This window comes from Daphnia pulex, chromosome 12 (assembly GCF_021134715.1).
Source record: "Daphnia pulex isolate KAP4 chromosome 12, ASM2113471v1".
NCBI classification, from domain to species: domain Eukaryota; kingdom Metazoa; phylum Arthropoda; class Branchiopoda; order Diplostraca; family Daphniidae; genus Daphnia; species Daphnia pulex.
In genome coordinates this window covers 421,656-445,425 of record NC_060028.1, presented here as the reverse complement: position 1 = coordinate 445,425, position 23,770 = coordinate 421,656, and the positions used below count along the sequence as shown (strand labels likewise).

Genomic DNA, 23,770 nt, shown 5'->3' with positions numbered 1-23,770 from the left:
CTGGTGAGGTTGTGGGTTTAAGGTGCTCGTTCAATAATTTAAATTTTCAAATTTTCTTTTGTGTTTGTTATGTTGGGTGAATTTTCGTGAACACCTCTCATCTGAAAGTGAAATTAGCTCATATTTTCCAGCCGGACATTGCGACGAGTCTGTTCCTACTTACATCCAAGAATCCTGTTCACACCCATTTATTGGTTTTTAAGTTGGAATTTTGCATGCAGTGTGTTGATAGAAATAGGATGAGGCATTCCCATTGATTTGTCGTGATAGGAAAGTGAAAGAAAGATTTAAATTTTATCATGAGGTGATGTAACAGTGACAGTGTTTTTGAACTGCAACGATTAAGCTATTTGATTTGATTTGCACTATTCGACACCAGTTTTACCTTGAAATCTCATGACTGTGCATATTTGCATCCAACGTTTGAGGAACTCAATTGACTTTTTGAAAACGGTTTAGAAGGAAAGAAGACCTTTTGTCACTTTTTATGACCTCCCTGATTTGATTTATTTACAGGTGGAAGCATTCAACTGTCGCAGTAGTTTCTACATTCATAGTGGTTTGAGTTCAGTTGGGATCATGCCTATCATATCGTACTTCGTTCGAAGTAACAAATTGGCATGGTGTCGTTTTTATTTCCAATTTCATTTCAAGACGTGCATTTTGTTGTCAACGCCATAACTAAAATTTTTTATTGTTTCAAGCATTTTGCAGTTTGGGTTTATATAGACGATTCTTCGTGGACAGCGAACCTGGAGTCATTTGTCAAATCAGACGGAATCCATCTGATGGGACCCCCCATTTGTCCATTGTAAGGAAGTCAGCTGGTTGGGAGATTGAAAAGCCATCGTCAAACTGAAAGGTGGACCCAAGAAACAACAAGTAAGTGTTGATTTTTATATTCTTTTCTGATAGGTTCTTTATGCTAGCCTTAACAGCAGCTTTAAAGAGACTATCAAATTAATGGCTACTATAAAATGATACTCTTTACTGTGGTTTGTTATGTAAAGTTACAACGGTGTACGTTGACAGCTGGTGTAGCTAATGACCCATGTAGTGGTTCTGTGTAATGCAAAAAGAAAATGAAAGAACAGCTAATTCAGATGAGCTAATGAACCTTAGACAGTAATGCAAATTTGCGCTCGGGGTATTCGTGTGACATAGCGCGATAAATTCAAGTCTATAAAGAGCTGAAACTGTACGTTATTCGCAGTTTATTGTTAAACATTTTAACAAGTTGGATTTTATTGGATTTTAACAAAGTTGAAGTTTTAACTTAAAAGCCCAACTTTTCTAATCGTTTTCAAACCAAATTGTCTAGTATGACTCTGTAGAGGGCAATCGATTCGGCCAATATGCGGTACACTGGTGGATGTGTGAACACGACATATAGAAAGTTGCAGCCAACCCGACTGTACTTGTTGTCACGGAGGATACACATCCTCTGCTTGTCGGCGTTGTATTTATTGACTTGGGAGTCAGCTGGAAATTAATTTTAACATTTGTACAAGTCGTTATGGAATTAAGTTAATCATTTGCATACCGTCGTTTTTATTGAAATAATAGCGCGTAGCCGAATTGTGCTTGATCGGTGGCAATGGATCGAAATTGTGCAGTCGCTTCAGAGTAGATGTTGCAAATTCGTATTCTGATGCATATCTTGATTTGGATGGCGCAGCCGTCACAAAAGCTATGCAACAGGAAACTAACAACACCTTTTGAATAATCTGTTAATTATTTGAAAGGCGAAATTCAAAACAATTGGGCCAATTTACCAATGATGGTAGAGATAACTTTAGGTTCATATTTTTACAACTAGTTGATCTGAACGTAACAAAAAATGAAGATGTACTGTGACATGTTAACGGTGGGGGTCCTCTCTTTAAATACCCGCCGAACATTTGAATTCGTGTCTTCGTATTTTATGGGCTTAACAAGGGAACAATCCAGGACGGAAAGTAGACTGGGCGGTGTGATGACGCACGTATAGTTTGACTGATGTGAGCGGCCTTCACTGTAAATGCAATGTCACTTACCCAAGTGACGCAAAACAGCAGTTCCGCCAGCTGTCTTAATTCTAACCCATTGGAAGAGCAATCCTAACCGAAATGCGATTTTTTTTTTCGCTGCCTTTTTTGGATGAATGGTGTGGGGCCACAGAGTTCTTCCTGTCTGATTACATCAGGTGTTATAGTAGTAAAGTTCGGGGTCTAAATCTGTTTTGACGTGTCTAGCTCACACCTGTCTTTTCGTATTTTATTTCAATCAAATGTGAAACGTACCAGCCTCTTTCTAATACTCGCCAGACTTTCTCTCATTTAACAAATATTTGAATTTTGCTTTGTCTATTTAATTATGATTAGAATTTGTTAAAAGAATATTTTCGTTTAATTAGTTCAATGTTTAATTATCACATTTTCTTGACTTTACAGATGAATTGATCGTCTTTTCCTGTTCTCGCCATTTCGTTTATTGGACGTGATTGCTGCTCCTGGCAATTGCATCAATAGCGTTTAACGATATGCCCGGCATTAGCTGTCTGAAGGAACGGATGGCACTCGGTAAACTATAACTTAATTTTCTTCTTGTGTTATGACTTGAGCAGAGCAGTGTTTTTTAGTTTCTTGCTCGTGTCAAGAAATTGGTTGAAAAGTCTTTGAATCCGAGCAATACAAGTTGTATTGTAACCTCCTGACTAAGTAAATTAACTAGTCAACATTTCCTAGTATTCGAATGTAACGGTTATTTCTTTAATCTACAGGTTTTATTGGTGAAGCGACGTCTTGCCGAGAGCTGAACGGGGAAAAACCCTAACTCTTTTGCCGGTGTGAGGCGTTCAGATGACTCGTGGTGCACCAGGTAGGAACAAAGTTAACAATACATCCTGCAGTATTAGTCTGCCGTAGTTTACCTCGCTAGTCAAATGAGCCAATGTGTTTTCTATGAATCAACGTATTGAACGTGATAATAGCTCAACTAATACTGAAAGTTTTAAGATTCTCCAATCTCTTTTCTTTAAAGATAGGAATAGAATAAGGATAGAATCATTAAAAGGTCAAATAGTCTAAAGTGATCCTTGAATCGTTTTACTATTTCCCTTGGTTAGTCCATGATGCTGGTTAGATTTGACGTAATAGAGCGCATTTTGTCCAACGAGTTGACGTCGAGTTGCTTGCTGTTTAGTTTAACATCGTGCTTCGATGATCTTGATGTCCTCGGTAAAGTTTACTGGCAAAATGAAATTGAGTAAGTGAAATCTAATGAGATAGATTGTTGGATTTCTTTTTTACTCACGCACCTTTCCATGAGTTGTTTCAGTTGTTCCTCCAAGGTTAGGCCAGCATTCACATGGAAAGTTGACCAATTGACACAAGTACTTGAATGAAACAAGCTGATGTGCGAATCAGTCTATTCTTTTTGACGAATTACCTTTCCCGTTTCAATAGGATTCGTAATTCGTTTGACCTGTACAGATGAATATGATTTAATTGAATAAGCCTTGTTTAAGTAAGCAAGATAATATTTACAAAGGAAACCCTGCAATCGCGCCTGCAACAGTCGTGTTATTCTGTTCATGAGCACACCTTGGCCCGATGAATCTTCTTTGTCTTAAATTTGGAAATCTAAAAGTGAAAGTCCAAGTTTGCCAAAAGCTCGATATAATTGACATTCGCTTCTCGTTTACTTCTTAATAGATTTCTTCATGAGGAATGGAGTCCATCGTCAACCCATCCAGCTGGCTCGGATTGAGCACATGGGTGTTTAAGTTTGGCCAACTCTTCGCTGATATGAGGACGGACAGTCGACGAGAGATCCACCGACCCACAGGTAGGGTGAAAACTAAAACATCTTCAGCGACAGGATTAACTGTAAATTGATTTCGATGTTGCTTTCGATCTTTTTGATCGCAATTTGCGGCTGATTCTTTTTTTATGCACTCGAATCACTTAAACATGCGTCCATCTGCGGTTGATGATCGTTCGCGTTCCGACACTTGAAGAGGCGAAGCCAGAGATTGTTGAAAGAAAGGAGTAGATATGGATATGGATTTCAATTTACGATGATTTTCTATTCAACTACGCACGCACGACGGTTAATTTTTTAAAGTCTTTTCTCTTGCGTAGTCGATGGCGTTATTTCCTTTATTATTGCACAATCATTACTCTGAATTGTTTTCAATTATCTGCACCGTTTTTTGTGTGTTGAAACTACCACTTGAAGTGAGGTACGAGCATTTTGGTTAGGATTTGATTTGCTTCCACTATTATCAGGAATTTGCGCTACTTTTTATTAAACTTGTCTCAGGACATTTAAAACGAAGGGAATTGATTTTTTAGATTTTTAAGGCAGAAAGTTTATAAGATGAAAGCCAGTTAAAATTACGATTAATATGGAAGAGAAAAAATTGTCTACTGTCTCTACTTTACTGTCTCACCATTTAAAAAACAAGAGAGTACGGCAACACAGAAATGAAAAGAAATTTTACCATTTCTGTGGAATATTGAATGGCAAGGTTGAGTGCAGTAGTATTTTTACCTCTGTTCATGCTGCCTATTCCCTTCAATATTTTCTGAGTTTGTCCATACTGGTTACGTTTGGCGTAATAGAGCGCATTTTGTCCAGAATAATCCAAGGCATTTACGTCGACTTGCTTGTTGTTTAGGAAGACATCGATGATTTTGGTATTTTTAGCAAAGTAGGCTGCCAAATGAAGTGGCGTGCGACCAAATTTGTCTTTTCGGTTGGGGTTTGCTCCCCTTTCGATCAAATGTTTTGCTGTGATCTCATTGGATGCGATGGCGGCACTATGTAGAGCAGTGATTCCATCGTCTTTATTCAAATTGTCAATTCTTTCGTCGCCTTGACTTTGTTTTTGAGCTTCCAAAAGTAAATCGATCATCTCCGTGTCGTCTGAATAATATGCTGCCAAATGAAGTGGAGTGAGGCCATTGTTGTCCAACTGGTTGGGATTTTCTCCCGTTTTGATCAAATGTTTTGCGACATCGACATTTGGTGAAATAGCGGCGAAATGAAGTGCAGATCTTTCAAAGTCGTCCATTTTCGCGTTCTCGTGTTTTAGAAGTAAATCTAATACCTCCGCGTTATCTGCGTGTATGCCGGCCATTTGAAGTGCATTCCTCCCTGTTACATCGCGAGTTGTAGGGTCGGCCTTTTGTTTTTCTTGAAAAACTATTTCCTGTCGATTAGAAAAGGTTCTCTCCGAGTTTAACAGAGTGAATTCCTTGTCTAACTTTGCCATTTCCTTGGTTCGCTCAAATAACCTGGCATTTCCGAAATAAATCGCAAGGAATAGCGGATGCCAATTATACATGTTTGTAAGGAAATGTTTTAAATCCAACATAGGGTTTTGATGGGAAATGTTCTTAATCGACCCGTTTTCTATCAAGATTTTAACATTGGGTTCAACTTCCTTTCGATTTTTGCCTCCGCACTTGTTTTTGACTGCGTCTTTGTCGCGGGATCGTTGCAGGACAACGTAATTCTCGTTCCTTTCCAAGGACCACCAGTGTTCTCCGTCCTTTTTGCTAGTCGTTTTAAAAACGAAAGAAAAAGCTCTTGTTAAATACGTCGCTGAATTGTTTTTGCTTCGATTATAAATTTGGATTTCTGTTATTTGGGAGTCATGATCGATGTCGTTTAAAAGTTGTATGCTTCCAGGCATTTCGGGTTGAGGAGAGTTGCGCTGTTTCCTACTTGCTTTGTTGGCAATGTACCATATCAACACAGATTCGGATATTTCGCTGCCTTTTCCTGGTTTGAGGTCAGCATAAGGGACGTAGAACAGCTCTGACCGATGGGAAGTCTGAAAAGTGAAAGTATCGTTATTAAAGTAACAATGTAAATTGTTAATGAGACTTTTCCAGATGGGGGTATGCATTTCAGACTTGGCCAGTTTCAGTAGATTATATTCTTCGATTATACCGCCGTCGATTTCTTTCAGGCAATCAATAATTTTTTCCCGTAATCCGTAAATGTTTTTCTGTGCGTAGGCGATAATGTTTTGCCCAAGTTTGTCGCAATAGTGTAGATTAACCTTTTTGTTGTTTAGAAACAAGTCGATCATTTCCATGTCCTTTGCAAATGTTACAGCCACGTGAAGTGGAGTAAGACCGTTTTTGTCTCGGCAGTTTATATTTGCGCCATTTGCCAATAGATGACGAGCCATTTTGCTATTTGATGCCATGGCGGCATTATGAAGGGCGGTAACGCCAAATTTGTCGCAGTCGTTAACGTCAATTATTTCCTTTTTCTGAAGTAATATGTCGATGATGTTCGTGTCTGTGGCGTAGAATGCCGCCACATGAAGTGGCCAACGTCCAATCTGGTCCTGTTTTTTGGGATCTGCGCCGTTATCCAACAAGCACTGAACGATTTCGGTGTTGGATGTCATGATTGCGTGGTGGAGGGCTGTCGTTCCTGTTGCATCGCATTGGTCAATGGGAATTTTGTTTAATAACAAATCTATTATTTTCTTTTCTCTGTTGAATTTGGCCGCCATGTGAAGTGCGTTCCTTCCTTTTTCGTCGCGTCTAGTGGGATCAGCTTTCAGTTGCCCCAGAAGATGTTGAGCCATTTCAGTTTTAGCAAAGAGAATGGCCAGGTTGAGCAGAGTGAAACTGTTGTACACGCCGTTGATGTTGTGCTTTCCGTCTTGCTGGACTCTGTCGAGTAATTCAGCGTCTCCTAAATAAGTTGCAACTACAAGCGGATGCCAATTGGAAACATTCGATAGGAAATTAATAATGTCTGACAAATCTGGGTTTCTCTCTTCAGCGGACAGAGCAGAATAAGTGAAATCGTTCTCGTATTCGTAACCGATTTTCGTGATTTTTTGAATGACCAACGGGATGACCGACTCGCAGCGAGACAAGAAACGTTGGCATTTTAAATCAATAGTCATGTGAATCCACAATAATGTTAACAGTTGTCTCATACAACCTTTGCCTTCCAATTTTTCGGCCATGAGTTCAGTTCCTTCGCGCGTTTCCCCTTTCAATTTATTCTTGACTTCATCTTTGTCGCGGGATCGTTGCATGACGACGTGATTCCGGTATGTTTCTAGTGACCACCAGAAATGGCCCATTTCGCCAACTGTTTGGAAGACCAAAAAAATGCCAAAAGTTGAATTAGAAAATGAAATTTTCTTTTGACGGTGAGTTTCCACTTGACTGATCTTGGATTCGTGGTCGATTCCTCTCGGTATTTGCACCAATTTACACGTCCCATTTGTTTCTTTAATGGCTGAATCAGCATTTTCGTTGAGTAAAGATCGAAATAGAATCACTTCGGGTATTTCGTGACAGCTGTTGGTTGGATTGTCGGCAGCACAAGGTATAAAGAATAACTTTGCTTTAATATTAGGCTTACCCTCACATCCAAGTAGCGAACAAACGTCCATTTTAGAAAAATTTCAAAACTTACTGCTGTTGAGTGGCTTTGTTTCGTGTCGTTTTATATTGAGAACAAAACCGGGGAGTGTTGCTTGATCGTGCCGGGATCCAGTAACAGTTGGTAGGAGTGAAAACCAGACCGGAGTGGCCTTTCCGCTTCGGTACCGCCAACGCCTAGTGTTTTATTCGACGCACTAACCAGTGCTTGATTATTAGTGAAAGAATTTGAACCCTTCATGTGGGAGAGGAGAGATGAAAATGAAGAGCTCATTTCACTTTGGTAAAAATGCACGACGACTTCGGAGGTCGCCCTAATAGTCGCGTGAAATCCGTTTGACGACCCCTTACAGACCCCGTTAACGAGTGGAAGTCATACGAGTACGCTTCCGTGTCTTTTCCATCCTTCATTCCTCTGTACTACTCCAACAGGTATCAATAACCCACAATGTCTGATTTTACGTCAACAAGTGACGAAGGCTTACGCAATTCATTTGACTGTTCTGGCAATTTCATATTATTCGTGTTCTAAACTTTTTTTTTCCAATAGTTAAATATGAAACTTTGTTATTCGCCTGACGAAATAACGGCCACCAAGGGAGATCTCATCGAATTTCGGCGCTGTCATTTTTTTCGAATGTTGACTTATTATCACTTTGCCGTCTACACTGACGATTGTGAAGCTAATCAGATCCAAACCAATCAACCCGTCGGTGACAGGTGAACATTTGACTAAGAGCCTCGTATTTTTATTTCTGTATTAATTGCTTGTCTTCTCATTGTTACAGATACACCGTAGGCGTCGATTCTCCGCGGTTATTTTTCTTCACTCGAATTGTAGAGAAGACTGTAAGAAACCTGTGTAACGTACACGGTTGTCGAGTCAACAACCTGGAAGAGGCTGCTGAAGAAAGAGGATTGCGGCCATTCAGACCTGACGTGATTGTTGAAAGGGCACGGGAATTTCTCAGGGAAGATCGTTTGATATTTTATCATGTGCTCACCCAAAATTGCGAACATTTTGCTACCAAGTGTCGATATGGGGAAGCTTTTAGTCTCCAAGTGAGTGATTGTTGTCCGGCACCTTTCACGTTTGTTTTTAGGTTGTGTTCAGCTGTTCGTGATGTCTGCTACTCACGAAGACGCCCAGAAGTTTATATACTGGGTCGAACGATTGATGAAGTCAGACAGAATGAAGAAAATATGATTGACATTTGACGAATTGCTGAGACAATGTATTAGAAACACGCAAACGTTAAAAATAAATAGGAACGAAATATAGACCACTTGGTACAATCGGGTAAAATGTTGAACTTAAAATATTCGGGCTAAAAAAGCTTTAATTTTTTTTGTGTTTTGACTTGGAATAGAGAACAAGACGAGCTCCAATATCCGATTGCTGAAGAATTTGTTAGTTGTAAAAGTATCCGCGTCTGGACAAAGTGAAAGATTGAAACCCTCAAAGTCCGTCATTCCCTTTGTGATTTAATGACCCTGATAATGATGTTGAAATTAGACTGCAGCGTATCGTGTAACGTTTTTCGTTCTAGTTGAAGGCGGTTTTCAAGTAATGAAAACTGTTGCCAAAAAAAAGCTGTCGAAGCTTATGTGTTTATGTATTGATTAATATTTACTCGTGTGATGTTGATAACTTTATTCCACATTATTTCTTAGGCTTGGAGGCCCTGGGGTGGTTCGAATTTCATTCGCATCGGCACTATCGATTTTAGTCTAATTCTCGTTTCGTTTTAATTTATTTTTTTTTTTTTCAATTCGTAGATTTTAATTTTGTGTTCGACCCTCATCCCCCCAGGTCTTTTGTGATGTAAGATGATGTTGGGATGTCTTCTACCAAGTGGACACGTCACCGACCCGCTACATATAGGTCTACCCACATGAGTAAGGAGACATGAGGACGAGGCATCTGCCGTCTCCAACTGATAAATTGGATTTCTTCTGATTTTCTAAGGTGAGAAGCGTTTAATTTTCGTTTTTGTCTACTGTCATTGTGAAAAAAAAAATTCATTGTGAAATTTTTTCTTTTTCCTTGTTAAGCGAAAGAAAAAAGATAACGCCACATATGGCATTCAAGTGATTACCATCAGATTTTTACTAATTTGAACAAGGTCTTCACTGAAAGACAATTGGCGAGGTATTCCTTCTTTAGACTAAATTTTTTAGATAGACGTTGATCCCTTTTTTAAAAACAACTTTGATTATCCCAACAGTACCACCAGTCTAGAATTAAATTGTAGTTTTCAACTTTCAACACAACAATTTCTTCTTTTAATTTTGTTCATATTTGTAATCTAATAATGAGTTAGATATTGGAAGCTATCTGGATGCCGTTGTTCAGAAAGACATTTTCTTGCCGTTTTCGTTTTCTGTACTTTCCCTTCACCGTTGCTGTACAACTGCTACTGCAGCTGTCAAAAACAGAACACCCGAGAAACGTTCGTGTTTTTTGTTGTGAACTAAACTGCCCGTCAGCTCGGGAGCTGCTTTTTAAGTGAGAAAACCTGTTTGACTAATGCAACTTCCAAATTATCGGAGCATCTGCAATTGTCGTTTAGGAAACAACCAGGAAAATTGCATACCAGTTGACTATATCCCAGGCTGTTGTGGGTATGGCCGCAAATGTGTACAATCGTCGCATCCTTTGGTTTGTAACGCACAAACTCTGCACTTGAAAAGGGTAGGAAATGGGAAACCTTTTGACCAATGGATTAGTTCAAGTACGTGTCACAATGTGTCACGGCGTTTAGCCCAAACGAGTGACGATATACCACAAGTTGTCCTGTTTCTGTTGGAATCGATAGAAAACTTGCGCTTATTTTTATATAGTTATATAGAAAATCTTGAAGGGTATAAAAGGTGGTCCCTTTTAGCGTTCAAATTCTATTCTCTAAAATCTCCTACAGAAAATGAAATTATTTTTAATTTCCTTCCTTCTACTTGTCATCTCTTTGGCTGTGGCCGCGGTAAGTTGCCTCGCATTCCTCTTATTATCTGAAATATCTAAGCTCTTTTTAACTAAAAATATTGAAACCAACTTATTGTTTCCAACAGGAGGCCCAATCAGCCAAGCAACGATCGTCCAGCAAGGGTTCGTCGGATAACCGATTGACAAGCCGCAATTTTGCCGACATTTTAAAACCGGAAATGGCTATTCGATCTCTTCCGTCCTTCTGCAGACGTAAGTTGAATTAAGTTTATTATAAATTTCTAATTTTGAGACGGCCACTTCTAATGGACCCTTGTTCATTTGTACGTGAATTTTCATATTAGCGTGTTTGAACCGATCTTCAATGGCGACCAACGGGACCCTTCGTCCCACCATCAATAAGTCGAGCAACGGGAAAAGACAGTGCAGCTTTCACATCAACGCACCCGCCAATAAGCTCATCCAGATGAACTGCTCGGTCGTCAGTCTTAAAAGTCCGGGCGCTGAATTAGCCATCTACGGAGGTGCTGAAATCAACGTCAATCCGCCCGTACTAAATCGAATTTACACGTCAAGGAGCAATAGTATGTTCCTGTTTTCCAGGGTCGACAACACGGACTGGTTCGACTGCAAATGGAAAACGATTCCCGTGCCGAAAACAACTGAATATCAACGTAATTCGTTCGTTCCTTAGGGGAAACGAAAAAATTTAAGTTAAAAGTTGTTCTTATTTGCCAATTTTATTCGATTTCAGTTTGTCGGGATGGAACGTCCACTTCACCCAACGGGACCATTCAGCGATCAGCGGACGATACCAGCATAGAGCCGAGAATGTGCATGTTTGCCATTATCGTTTCTTCTGACCAACGAATTCAGTTGATGTGCTCCAACGTTAGCCTCAACAGTCCTGGGAGTTATTTACAAGTAATTTTTTATACATGAAGCACAACATTGTAGTTTATTTACTGAAAAAATTTATTTATTTATTATTTTTTAAATATAGCTGGTCGGTGTGTCTGATTTAGACGAGGATCCGCCCATTGAAAACGAAATTTATTTGTCAAATGGAACGAGCATCCAACTGTATTCGCAATTCAGTAACGGAGATTGGTTCGATTGCAAATGGACAAGTTTCTCGACGTCAACAACCAGCGCTGCTCCAATGACGACATCAGCCACCTCATTTTTCACATTAGTGGGACTCGAAGAAACGTCCAAAACTCCTTCGACAACTTCGGCGGCCATTTCAACAACAAAAGGAACGACAAGCGCTGGTCAAATAACATCCACTGCAACAACAAGGGCGACGATTCGTTCAATTCAATTGCCGGCTAATCCGACTTGTGCGACTTTTGATCCAGGTAACGCGCACAATTTTTTGTTGAACCAAATTGATAACTGACTCATCTAATGTACGCGCGAATCTCCACGTCACCAACTATCATTTTTGGGGGGGACGTGAAGCGTGCGGATTGGTCTGTGGCCCATTGACGTCAACGGGAGGTGTTGTACAGAGTCTCAATTTTCCCGCCGACTACGTGGGTTCATCTGATTGCATCGCCGTTATTGGTGTCTCACCAGGAAGGGGAATCCAATTGACGTTCACCGACTTCAATTTGGCACCTGGCGATTACGTTTCTGTGAGCCATCCATCAAATCACCCTAGCTTAATTTTATATTTGGAGGATTTTATAAGGCGCCGGAATATTAATGAAAACTTGATTCCCTCTTCAGGTTTCCGATGCACAAGGTGACACAATAATGCGCAGTACGTTTGGAAACCAAATTAAGACATCGGTCTTAAACACATCCACCAGCCAAATGACCATTAATCTTAAAGGCTATTCAAGAAACAAAAGTGGACCATATAATTTGCAAGCGACATTCACAGCGGTGTAACAGCCTCAGCGCTGTTTAAGTATTAATTGACAAATAAAAAAAAATTCAATCGGCCTCAAACTTGCTCCCTCGTTCCGATTCCCTGACCTGTTTCAAATATAATTGCATTTAAATTTAATACCATTCGACTGGGGGTGTAACAAAACCAGTGTTTACAATTTAACCAAATTACTCATTTCACCTCACAGAAATAGCTAGACAGGTGTTTTGGTACCCACGATGCAGATGCCCTGGCCATGCAAATGTCCTGATCACAGTCCGTAATGGAAATTCTTTTGTTGGGTGAGTTAAAAGTTTCTTTTTCCTCCTTTCTTCTTTGCTATGTGACTTGATTTAATCTTTTGTTTGATACTTGGTCCCCTAATTAGATTTGCTGGAGTCACAAAATGAGATCTAGGAAGGTTCCCTTTGATCTTCTTTTAAGGTAACAAAGTCATCCATTACGTCGGGGACTAGTTCAGACGTCAAACTATTATTTTGAATTATTTGACAGAACAAAAACGGTGGCTTGCTGCTGGACGCTAACAGGGAGGATTTTAACTTGGATTCGTCGTAGGGAATTCTCAATCTACCAGGAATGGACCGGTAAAAAAACTGAATTTAAGTATTTTATTTAATTATAGTAGTTTCTTATTTCATGGACGTGGTGGGTATTTATTGCGACTGACTCCTAATCTTTTGTGCTAGCTTCACGCACGAGTTGGAATTTCATTCACGTCAACGATAATGCATTTAATTGAATCAATTTGGGTAGACGTGTTATTTCTGGGCGTTGTGTGACCTCGAATTTGCTTAACCTAACCTCAACTCAAGTGATTTGCCATTTGGCTCACCAGTCCTCCTTTTCTTATCTCCAGTAAAGAATTTAAAAATGTTGTTGGTGCTTTGTCATAGAAATGCCATATGTCCTTTCTAAACTTTTTGGCCTATTGCAATTGTGTTAATCGTGTCGTCCATGCAGCACCTCTCGTGCGCGGCGTTTTTTCGATTTGCTGCTATGCTATTTGTCGACTAAATGTGCTTTTTAAAACATAGTACAGGCAAATTTATCCCCAGATATTCGATTACAAATATTGTCTGAGATGATTTAAAAATAGTTTCACTGCATCGATAACCTGCGCATTGTTCTTAAGTAATAGTGAATACTAGTATATCTCATTCGAATGTTAATGACCTTTTCTTGATGTCGTTGACCAACAGGTTTCACCGGTGATGCGCCTTTTTGTCGAGATCTGGATGGAGAAAATGAACACCAATTATCCCAACTCTTTGCCGACGTGTGTGGATGGAAAGGTGAACGAGATAAACAAGGTAGGAACAAAGTCAAAATAACACATTGAGTATTGCGGTTATCTGTTGGGGCTTTCTGACAGTATCAAGACTAGGTAGTACTATGTCTAGGATTTGTAGGAGTGCGCTGTGTCTCGTCGGAGAAGTTGAACTTCGATTGCGTGAAGGGTAAAACAGGAGTAGATGAAAATAGCCTTGCCAATCATTTTACCGGCAGTCTCCAATCCCTATTCCAATAGATCAATAAATATGCAACTTTCTTGTCAAGTAGCGGAAGAATTTAGGCTTAAAAATAAAGACAATAAGAAAACAAGGAAAGCACCAAGTACTAAATTGGTATAAAACAGAGTCGAAGGAGCACAAACAAAGGATCACAACTACAAAAAGGATAAGCGGACGTCTAGAGTGTGCTACAACTGCTGTATGGAGTGGAACATTTAACCGTTGCACAATGTCCGAGGTTAGTCCGTGCTGGTTACATTTGGCGTAGGAGAGTGCTCTTAGTCCAGAATAATCCAAGGCGTCGACGTCGACTTGTTTGTTGTTGACCAAAACATCGATGATGTTGATGTCTTTGGCGTAGGATGCCGCATAATGAAGTGGCGTGCGACCAAATTTGTCTTTTCGCCTGGGGTCTGCTCCCCTTTTGATCAAATGTTTGGCTGTGATCTCATTGGAGGCGATGGCGGCACTATGTAGAGCGGTAATTTCAACTCGATCATCGACATTGTCAATTCCATCGTCGCCTTGAATTTTCTTTTGGGCTTTTAAAAGTAAATCTATCATTTGCGTGTTGTTGCAGTGATATGCTGCCGAATGAAGCGGAGAATTGCCGTGTCTGTCAAACAGGTTGGGTGTTGCTCCCATTTTGATCAAATGTCTTGCAGCGACGACATTTGACGAATGGGCGGCGAAATGAAGTGCAGTTTTCCCGGATTCGTCGCATCCGTCAATTTCCACGTTTTCGTGTCTTAGAAGTAAATTTAATACCTCCGTGTTATCTGAGTGCATGGCGGCCATTTCAAGTGCATTTCTCCCTAGTCCATCTCGAACCGTGGGATCGGCGTTGTAGTTTTCCATCAGGTGTCTAACCATCTTCATTTGATTAGGAAGTACCGTCGCTAAATGGAGCGGATGGAGTTCAGCGTAGAAATTGTTTGTCATTGCAAAAGTTCGGTCGAATAACTGTGCATTCCCGAAATAAACCGCAAGGAGTGACGGAGGCCAACTAGGGACACCAGTAAGAATATGAACTAAATCCTTCAATACGGGATTTCGAGCTTGGATGTTATTAATAATATCCTCTCTGTTGTGTTCTAGCTCCGTCATGCTGGTGAAGAATGGCAGTTGAAAATTAAACTTTTGTAATTTCTTTTGTAGTATGCTAATGGCCCAAAGAATTGCGAAGTTGATCTTAATCGAAACTTCTCCTTCCAAGTTGCTACCCAAAAGTCTGACGTCCTTTCGCTCTTTACCTCCAAACTTGTTTTCGACTGCGTCTTTGTCGCGGGATCGTTGCAGGATGAAATAATTCGCGTTCACCTCATCCAAGGACCACCAGCGTTCTCCGTCCTTTTCACTCATCGTCTTGTAAACGCCGTAACAATTCGAAGTGCTCATAAAGTTCGTCTTGGAATGGCTGTTGCTTTGGTAAACGTGAACTTGCGTGATTTTGGAATCGTGAGCGATGTCGCCGAAAATGCTCAGCATTTCATATTCAGCCGAATTCAGCTGTTGAATACTTTCTTCATTTGCCATTAATCGGATGAACGATGATTCGGATATATCGCTGCCCTTACCGGGTCTAAGATCAGCAAATGGCACGTAGAATAGTTTTAATTTGCAGTTTTTCGTGAGTGGCGAATGAACAATTAAAGCTGAAAACGGCTGAAGCCAACTACTGCCATTATCAAAGTAATCTTGTAGAATCCAGATGAGACTTTTCCAGCCGGGGATATGCTGCATTTCACAGTTGGTCAGTTTCAGTACGTTGTATTCTTTGAGCACTCCGTCGTCTATTTCTTGCACGCGATCAATAATTTCTTGGCGCAAACCGTACGTGTTTTTCTCTGCGTAGTCGATGATATTATTCCCAAGTTCGTCGCAATAGCGTAGATCAACTTTTTGATTGTCAAGAAACAAGTCGATCAATTCCATTTCCTTTGCAAATTTTGCAGCCAAAAGAAGTGGAGTAATACCGTTTTTGTCACGGCGGTTGATGTCGGCGCCCCTTGATAACAGGTGACGTGCAGTTGTGACGTTGGACGCCTTGGCGGCAATGTGTAGGGCAGTTTCGCCAGATTTATTGCACTCGTCAATATTAATTATTCTCTTTTTGTTGAGTAACAGGACATGTTTAGATATTTCGTGACTGGTTTCGTCATCACAAGGTATGAAGAATAGTTGTTGCTTGTTGGGCTTACCGTGAACGATTCCTAGTAGCGATGGCGAATCATCGGCCATTTTGGTTTAAACAGTTATATATGTAAGCGGGTGGCTGTTATTTAAATGTTGTTGGTAAACGCAGAACCGTGAGTGCCGAGTCAAGGGCAACTTGCGTTGATATTAAACAAAGCGGGTTGCTATGGTCCAACTACGTTTTACACTTTTATCGTGGTTCTAGTTGTCATAGTAAGTATATCTTATCAGCAGTAAATTTTATAACCTTAATCCGTCTGTTTGCTTGATCTTTCTTGTTTTCATCAACTAGTCATTCACAGCTGTGGGGTCGTTTAATTGATAACTACTTATTATTGCTGCAGTTCTTCGAATATTAGTATGTTATCCTATTTGAATACATGTTCTCTTTTAGGTGGGCGAACCCTGATGTTCAGTTTCTGTCTGAATGAAATCGTTGTTTTTTTCAGGTGAGAGATGCTTGCAATATCATAGGCCAAAGACATCAATATCGAGGTGATTAGTTTCTCTTTTTTTTTTCATTTAGTTGAAATTCAAATTTTCTTTATTTTGATTCCTGTTTCAAGGTTGGACTCGCCAGGAAAATTACGTGCAATTTTGAAGAGCTCGTTCCTTCCATAAATTTCTGTGATTAAGCATCAACATCGCCTTTGAATTTCCAATTAACTTAAAATATCTCAAAAGTGAAAAGAAACACAACTTTTTATTCCTCGTCTCTCTGACTCTAGTACAACTGATTGTGGGCGGGGAATCGGCGCGTTATGTACATCTGGTAGATTTTGTTCGAATTCGTTTCCGGTTGAAAGACATTTTTTTTTAAATTTTTTACAGGACTCCGGCCGCCTTCAGATCTGCGAGCATCTTGACAACGTGCTCAGGCATGGGTGGAGGAGTGGGGAGGTGGTCGCCGGTGGCCTGGAATCCGTTTTCATCGGCCACCCAATTGACGGTGAGGACGACGCCGTGTGGAGTCGTGAACGAGTAGGAGCCCTTGGACACGGTCCCGATCTCCTCCGGTTTGGCACCAACTTGTTTCTGGTTGCCACTCTCAGACACTTTGGTCCCATCGGCAGACTCGAAACTGATTTTGACAAAATTTTTAAAATTAGAAAATGACATTAGGATATACTAATATTAACTTACTCGAATGAATAGCTGCCGTCTGCGTTCACTTGGCTGTTGGACGACACAATTTCGATGGGCTTTTTATCTCCTTGAGGAGCGGCGAGGGCCACGGCCAAGAAAGCGACAGCGACGATCTGGCAGTGCATCAAGTCAAAATAAAAGGTTAACTTGATATTTAATCAAATAAGGGTTGACTAACTTACCAATTTCATTTTTAGCTGGTTTAGGTTGTTTAGCTTCTCTTCTGAAGACAGTTGAAGGAATTGTGTGAAGAAGATTTCGATGTTGGCCACCTTTTATACCTGGCAGTTGCGGCTGAGTGAAAGTGATGGGCCAAGACCTTCCGCTGGAAACATTCTCTTCTTCTTTGGGGATAGACTTCGGGTAAATATGCAAATGAGCGAAAGGGATGATGCAACAGACAGCATTTGCTGGAATTCCAAGCCTTTTGTGAATCGCAAATTTTACTATTGAGCTTAATTCGGTTAGATTTTTTCCGTAAATGGTGAATCTCAAGGTTCTTCACATTTTCTTACCGAAATGTTTTCCCGATCTCTAATATTCCGGCGTAAATTTAAGAAAATTCTTGCGTTTATAAATTTAATTTTTCTAAGTCGGTAGTTTTTTTCCCGTTACATTGTACTGATGACGTGGCCTGAAAAATGCTCTCCATTATGCCGAAATGTTGTTTGGGGCGCAGCCTGTATGGGCTTAATGTCTCATCCCTGCAGAAAAACTTTAAAAATTTTCCTCTTTGCTTCACTGATATAGAATATATTCCGTAAAGTCAATTCGTAAGTCAGTCGGTAGGAGTGATGGGTTATTAAAATCAAATCAAATGTTTTAGAGAGAATCCTCCTTTTTGTAACGCTTAAATGTACGGTTACGTTTCAATTTCCAAATTGCTAAAGAAAAGTTGGGACCGAATCAAAATCTTTTGTTTCGTCTTTTTTATTGCAGAAAGAAAAGTTGTCGCAAATGTGGCATAAAAGTTCATGGTGTCGTGTCAAGTTTGTTAGTGAGTAAGAACACGTTAAATCAAATTTTACGTGTTAGGTAATAATATTCTTCCTTGGTCTTTTGTTTGTGTGTAGTGTGTTGGTGTCATTGCGCACGGACAATGTCGTTGACGAATGGGTACCCCTAGTACGCTGAGCCCCAAAAAACAAACAAAAGCTGAGACTTCCTACTCCACTCCATCCTACAAGGCATTGGGGTTTCGAATTTTTGTTTTCGGATGTTTTAACTAATTGCAACAGGGTGTAAGAGTGAAAGACCTCCGCATCTGTCACGGAAGCTTATTGCCCATGTCACTGCACAACTTCCGCTACTGGACACCGAGCGAGAAAACGATTCCAGTGGAATCCAACGGACGATTCTGCTCCCTTTTGCCGATTTTGGATGTTTGCGGGTTGTTGGATCCTACCGTGTCTCATTGCTTCCATTCAAACAAAGCATGAGCTAATCCATCTCACTGCGACGACTTCAATCGGTGGGAAAATACTGCAGTGTGTGCCTGAGGAGGTCTTCAGCAGGTCTTCAGCATTTGCAATTGCTGAATGCGGATGGACTGGAGGGCGATGGTCTAATAACGAACTAGAGACGAGAAACAAGTAAGAATTGCTTTATTTTCCATTTAAGTTTTGTCAGTATTTGAAATAAATTGTTCTCTTTTATTAGGTGGATGATCTCTGATGTGTGCTTCAGTCAGAGTTACCTGCATTACCATGGTCCAAGACATCAACATTGCGGTGGGTTTTTTTTCTCTCCTATTTTTATTCATTCAATCAAAATTCAGATTTTCTTTATTTTGATTAACTCAACTTTTGATTAATTCCTTTATTTTTTTAAGTCAAAATTTAATTTATTTAAGAATTTTCTTATTATTTTTTATCGCTTTTTGAAGTTTGATTTTAAAAAAAAGGTATGGCATTCAGTAAACCGGCAACACCACACGATGTAAAAATAAAATGGCTACCGGTATCCATTTCTACGCTTGCCGTTCCCTTAAATCGTAAATTTACGGAATTAAGGATTCATATTTTGTAAAAAGTATTAATTAATTTCTATTCTTTCTTATTTAGGTAGTGATATTCTCCGAAACTGCTGCTATCGAAGCTCAGATTGGTGATACTCAAACTCAACAGTCAACACTTAACTTGAAGTGTCAAGATTGCTGGAGTAGTTTAGATTGGAGTGCTAATGTGCAATTGAAGCTAAACATTGACCAGAGGTAAGTTATGTTAGACATGTCTCTTTCATGAAAAATCTTGATTTACAAACTTATTTTAAAGAACGCAGTTTAATGTAAGCTACCAGCAACCAAAATCAAGGATTTAAAGACGCCACACTGAAAGAAAGTGTGGTGTTTCTTCTGGTTAGTGAGTTCACTCCATTCTTCTTTTTTTTTTAATTATGCAGACAAATGATGTTATTTCAAGTGTGAATAACCTTCATCTTTTTTTTCATTTAGGGACTTTCTATAAGGATTGATTTGTTAAATTGGATAATTAAGGACTAATTTGGGTAATTTGGTTTATTTAAGACAATTTATAGTGATTTTATACAAGCTCTTATTTTTTTCTTTTTAAGAAATGACACAGACTTTCCCAAGATTTGGATAGTTGTGATTTGCTGCTACACCGTACGCCTGAAGAATAGCCTGAAGAATCTACACCATATTACTGCGTGCTGATTGTACTCTTGATGCCGTGCAAGTCCAAATGGTTAAATGAAAGCCACCTTATTGATGTATGTATTTGTAGGTTGTTGATTTTTGTTTATCAATGTGCAAAGTAACTGTCCATTCCTTTTTTGTTGAAATTTTTCTTTTCTTTATTTTGTTGCAGGTTTAGCAACTGTTTAATCTGAAAGGGGCTGCCGTATTTGTTCCTGTCAGAGAATTTATTGTAGTAAGTAGAATGTTCATCTTGAAATGGTTGAAGAGATTCGAGTGGAGTCTACTCTTAAACAACAAGGGGATTCAACATTATCTAGTTACAGATTTAAGTTTTACAGCAGTAACTTGAGTTGAGCAACAGTAATATATAATTTGTGCTATGGTGTATCTTCTGTATGAGTGAGAAATGAAATATACAAATTATAAATGATATGAGAATTGTGTATATTGTCCCACCTCCACCCACAATTCCTCCACAGTTTTGCGAAAACAACATACATGCACACATACACTGATACACATATACATACACTTAAGTTAACCCGTTGGCTGCCACGCCATACAACCCGTAGGTTGTTCTCTACTCACTACGAGCCATGTCTGAAGGATCCATGACCAAGGGTGGGAGGGGGACTTGCCATTGCTGACAAGTCCGGGCTGACACGGTGATAGGAGAACATGGAATGCATGCCTCAAGAATGGATCACCGTATCGACAAGGGGGAACAAAGGCGTGGCAGCAACGGGTTAACTAACAAACACACACATATTACCAACAACAAATGATGATCCGCGATGACATTTTGGAGATACTGGCGATGTTTTGGTATCCGTCTTCTCAACGTCTGTATTTCCTGGATGGAGACAAAATAATTCTCATTAAGTTACAGGACACATAAAGGTACATTTATCTGTTTTTTTTGCTCAAAACTTAAAAAGCGCAATTTCAATTGCTTAAAATTTAACTAGCAATACTGAGAATGGTACACAGAACAAAGCTCACTTGCTAGTTTGTCGAAAATTTTCCGGAAGTATACCGGAAGTAAGCAATAGCTCCTCAACTGTTGGGCTGTCGTCAAAATAAACCAGATATTCGTGATCCCCATGAAATTTGGGGTCGATCTGATATGTTTTAAACGAAATCCAATTTTTGGCCAAAATCGAGAATTTTCCTGAACTATAGTTCAGGAAAATTTTCGAAACCGGAAGTACGAAATCGTACAAAAAAATACATGAACTTTACCACAAATTTAACGAGGATCACGGATATGTGATTTGTTTGAACGTAGAATGAATATTTACTAAACTACTGACTGAAATGAGTAAAACCGGAAGTAGAAAAAAAAAGCAAATATCGAAAATTTAACAAGTGAGCTTTGTTGGGGGAATAGTTATCGTCAGTTATCACTAAAAGATTACCACAAAAAACTACCGATAAATGTTTAAGGAGATGTGCAAAGTATCTGAAACTGACTGTTTTGACAGCTGAAAAATATCGAAAAGCCATCTAGCGTTAGAAAAAAGAAACGTCCAAGTAAAACTTCGTTTGCGCGCAAGAAGGGCCTGATTTTAGAATTATTACACAGAGTTCAACGCAAATATATTACTAGTAGATAATCTACAAAAATAAGTCAATTGTCGGGTACCTGGCCATAATCCCGTGGAGAGTGACTGTAGGTGTGTCACAGCAACTGAAGTGATCCAACTCGCCAGTGAAGCGAGAAAAGTTGAAAGTTTTGTAGCAGCATAAGAAGCACTGAAGTAGTGAAGCTGGATGAGCGTACGTCTTGAAGATAAGGCTGGAGCAGAACGTTGGTGGAAGTCCCTCTTCTGCCATGGACAAATCCAGCATTGGCTCAAGGATGTCCGTGGGGATCTTGCGTGCTCTGTAAAAAAAAAAAAACGTGTTACATTAATGAAAATATAAAAATGTAAAAAGTATATCATTCTTTACCTTTTCTAAGAAGCACACTGAAAATGTTCATGATGAAAAACAGTAAAAATGGCATTCACCAAAATGGAGTCCGCCGGGCCAAGGCGAACTCCCATGGATTCCAGCTCTTCAATACTCGCCTGAAATCCACTTCCTATGCTGACGACATCTCTGCGGCCGACTCCGACACTACCAGCCTTCAATCGACTATCGATGGAATGAATTCGACAGCCTCAATTCTTGGTCTCCGCTTCAATGCCAAGAAGTGCTCTTCTCTCACCATTACCAACGGGAGAGCCAGCACGTCCACTAAGCTCTCCATCAACGGTGTCCAGATTCGGGCACTGGATGTAGGGGAGTATGAAAATTATCTTGGCGTCCCTATGGGAACTAAGCTCACCTTCAGACCAGCCACAGACCTCCGTGAGAAGCTAGTCAAGATTGCGGACTCCTTGCTGGCTCCTTGGCAGAAGCTGGAGGTATTTCGTGCGCACCTCCTGCCGTCTCTCTCGCATCACCTGGCGACTGGCCGCGTACAGAGGGGCTTCCTTGACGAGCTGGACACTCGGTGTGCGGAATTCCTCCGCCAAGTGGCATACGTGCCACACACAGCCCACACTGCTTTCTTGTTTGCGGACCGGAGGGCTGGGGGGCTTGGCGCCTCTCAGCTTAAAAAAGACGCTGATGTGTGGACGATTGCCAGGGCCGTTCAACTGTTGGACAGCAAAGATCAAGTTGTCCGTCTCGTTGCCAGAGCCCAACTTGAGAAAACCGTCTCCAGGGGTATTGACCAAGCCACGGATGTGCCGCTCCCCCTCTCCGATTTCCTGTCTGGCTCAACACAGGGGGGCCTGTACGACACTCGGTTCTACGGGTGCGGTCCGAACACATGGACTCGAACGCGAAAAGCAGCCAGGCGTCTTCACGCAAGGATCGACGTATCCAGCGATAGTTCCCTTTCAAAAGTGATCGCTGATGACGTCTCCTGCCTGTCGAACAAGGCTGTCCGCGGATTGAGGACGGTGATCAGGGGCCGATGGACAACCGAACTCTCCAACGCCTCAAACCAGGGAAGAGTGGCAAGAGGTCTCCTTTTGGACTCGTCGAGCGACATCGCCAGGCTCACATCATCACGCACCAAACTCAACTTCGAAGAATGGAAGCTGATCCATCGCAGCCGACTATCCATCCTACCTCTTTTCGGCACACCTGGAATTTCGGCTCCTGACAAGAAGTGCCGAAGGTGCAGGACGGACGCCGAGACCACGTCTCACGTGACCAGCCATTGCCGGGTCAACCTTCCGGAAATCGGACGGCGACACGACGCAATTCTGCTGGAACTGGCCAAAATCATCTGCAGGGCCGGTCACACGATTCGTGTCAACCAGGTGTTCCCGGACACTACCCTCCGCCCAGATATCGTCATCACCTCCGCAACACCGCAGCTCATCATCGACGTGACGATACCTTTCGATGCTCCGGAATCCCTACAAGCTGGATTCGACCGGAAAGTGGCCAAATATGGTCATCTTGGACCGACGCTTCCGGTGGTGATCGGCGCTTTGGGCTCCTGGATGCCGTCCAACAACGCGGTGGCCAACTCCCTCAACATACAACCTAATGCGTGGCGCCGTTTCAGGCGGAAGAGTCGACTTGCAGCCATCCAAGGGTCAATGAGAGTGGTCTCTAACCACCTTCACGCAGCTGACAGGGATGAAGGCCTACTGGGGCCCGCATAAGGATAGCTCCAGAACTCAAACTGTATGAACTTAACGAAATCGTGTCGTGTAAGTGTAATCGAAGTGGATATGTGGCATGTGCTGTAATTGCGTATTGTAGTTGCTCCATCTCTCCATTTTTTCATTCTCCATGTTTTAATTCTTTTTAATGTATCATCATATCGTTCACATTTTATTGATAGATCGTTGTCATGATCTCATGAAAATAAATTCTATGCATCAGGAAAATTTTCGAAACCGGAAGTACGAAATCGTACAAAAAAATACATGAACTTTACCACAAATTTAACGAGGATCACGGATATGTGATTTGTTTGAACGTAGAATGAATATT

The 23,770-nt window shown here is 40.7% G+C and overlaps 7 protein-coding genes and 1 long non-coding RNA gene across 13 annotated transcripts; 4 read left to right on the top strand and 4 right to left on the bottom strand.

The window, feature by feature from the left end:
* Window positions 1–1,215: 1,215 nt before the first annotated feature.
* On the bottom strand, window positions 1,216–2,435 carry LOC124208570. Its single transcript, XM_046606399.1, has 3 exons — window positions 1,776–2,435; window positions 1,544–1,715; window positions 1,216–1,482 (listed from the first exon to the last, which is right to left on the bottom strand). Exons 1-3 carry the CDS (start codon window positions 1,899–1,901, stop codon window positions 1,304–1,306), a joined length of 477 nt encoding a protein of 158 aa, XP_046462355.1. The 5' UTR covers window positions 1,902–2,435; the 3' UTR covers window positions 1,216–1,303.
* A 436-nt stretch (window positions 2,436–2,871) lies between these two features.
* Window positions 2,872–7,479, bottom strand: LOC124208567 (ankyrin-1-like). 2 transcript variants are annotated; one of them, XM_046606392.1, is made up of 4 exons: window positions 3,686–7,479; window positions 3,528–3,623; window positions 3,299–3,465; window positions 2,872–3,228 (listed from the first exon to the last, which is right to left on the bottom strand). In XM_046606392.1, the coding sequence occupies exon 1, from the start codon at window positions 7,418–7,420 to the stop codon at window positions 4,439–4,441; it is 2,982 nt and encodes a 993-aa protein (XP_046462348.1). In that variant the 5' UTR covers window positions 7,421–7,479; the 3' UTR covers window positions 2,872–3,228; window positions 3,299–3,465; window positions 3,528–3,623; window positions 3,686–4,438. The 2 variants fall into 2 exon arrangements, with proteins under 2 accessions (XP_046462348.1, XP_046462347.1); XM_046606391.1 differs by having other exon boundaries at window positions 3,528–7,479.
* Window positions 3,757–12,468, top strand: LOC124208568 (CUB and sushi domain-containing protein 3-like). 4 transcript variants are annotated; one of them, XM_046606394.1, is made up of 9 exons: window positions 3,757–3,828; window positions 9,189–9,378; window positions 10,331–10,390; window positions 10,479–10,605; window positions 10,698–11,027; window positions 11,108–11,277; window positions 11,357–11,714; window positions 11,818–11,993; window positions 12,088–12,462. In XM_046606394.1, exons 3-9 carry the CDS (start codon window positions 10,334–10,336, stop codon window positions 12,250–12,252), a joined length of 1,383 nt encoding a protein of 460 aa, XP_046462350.1. In that variant the 5' UTR covers window positions 3,757–3,828; window positions 9,189–9,378; window positions 10,331–10,333; the 3' UTR covers window positions 12,253–12,462. The 4 variants fall into 4 exon arrangements, with proteins under 4 accessions (XP_046462350.1, XP_046462352.1, XP_046462349.1 ...); XM_046606396.1 differs by lacking the exon at window positions 10,331–10,390 and having other exon boundaries at window positions 12,088–12,355; XM_046606393.1 differs by lacking the exons at window positions 3,757–3,828; window positions 9,189–9,378 and adding an exon at window positions 9,476–10,104 and having other exon boundaries at window positions 12,088–12,468.
* Window positions 7,470–8,692, top strand: LOC124208569 (phospholipase A and acyltransferase 1-like). The gene is made up of 3 exons (XM_046606398.1): window positions 7,470–7,841; window positions 7,960–8,129; window positions 8,198–8,692. The coding sequence occupies exons 2-3, from the start codon at window positions 7,966–7,968 to the stop codon at window positions 8,625–8,627; spliced, it is 594 nt and encodes a 197-aa protein (XP_046462354.1). The 5' UTR covers window positions 7,470–7,841; window positions 7,960–7,965; the 3' UTR covers window positions 8,628–8,692.
* A 4,176-nt stretch (window positions 12,469–16,644) lies between the features above and the next one.
* On the bottom strand, window positions 16,645–17,394 carry LOC124208739 (larval cuticle protein LCP-22-like). Of its 2 annotated transcripts, XM_046606620.1 has the most exons (3): window positions 17,289–17,394; window positions 17,104–17,219; window positions 16,645–17,041 (listed from the first exon to the last, which is right to left on the bottom strand). In XM_046606620.1, exons 1-3 carry the CDS (start codon window positions 17,295–17,297, stop codon window positions 16,786–16,788), a joined length of 381 nt encoding a protein of 126 aa, XP_046462576.1. In that variant the 5' UTR covers window positions 17,298–17,394; the 3' UTR covers window positions 16,645–16,785. The 2 variants fall into 2 exon arrangements, with proteins under 2 accessions (XP_046462576.1, XP_046462575.1); XM_046606619.1 differs by lacking the exon at window positions 17,289–17,394 and having other exon boundaries at window positions 17,104–17,264.
* Window positions 17,395–18,927: 1,533 nt separating this feature from the next.
* Window positions 18,928–20,195, top strand: LOC124208742. The gene is made up of 6 exons (XR_006880571.1): window positions 18,928–19,099; window positions 19,170–19,318; window positions 19,380–19,462; window positions 19,559–19,611; window positions 19,678–19,836; window positions 19,935–20,195. It is a non-coding gene; the product is annotated as an uncharacterized LOC124208742 (long non-coding RNA).
* An 83-nt stretch (window positions 20,196–20,278) lies between these two features.
* LOC124208741 lies at window positions 20,279–21,764 on the bottom strand. Its single transcript, XM_046606621.1, has 3 exons — window positions 21,719–21,764; window positions 21,411–21,650; window positions 20,279–20,618 (listed from the first exon to the last, which is right to left on the bottom strand). Exons 1-3 carry the CDS (start codon window positions 21,747–21,749, stop codon window positions 20,512–20,514), a joined length of 378 nt encoding a protein of 125 aa, XP_046462577.1. The 5' UTR covers window positions 21,750–21,764; the 3' UTR covers window positions 20,279–20,511.
* LOC124208997 lies at window positions 21,751–23,436 on the top strand. Its single transcript, XM_046606867.1, has one exon. The coding sequence runs from the start codon at window positions 21,751–21,753 to the stop codon at window positions 23,434–23,436; it is 1,686 nt and encodes a 561-aa protein (XP_046462823.1).
* Window positions 23,437–23,770: the final 334 nt, after the last annotated feature.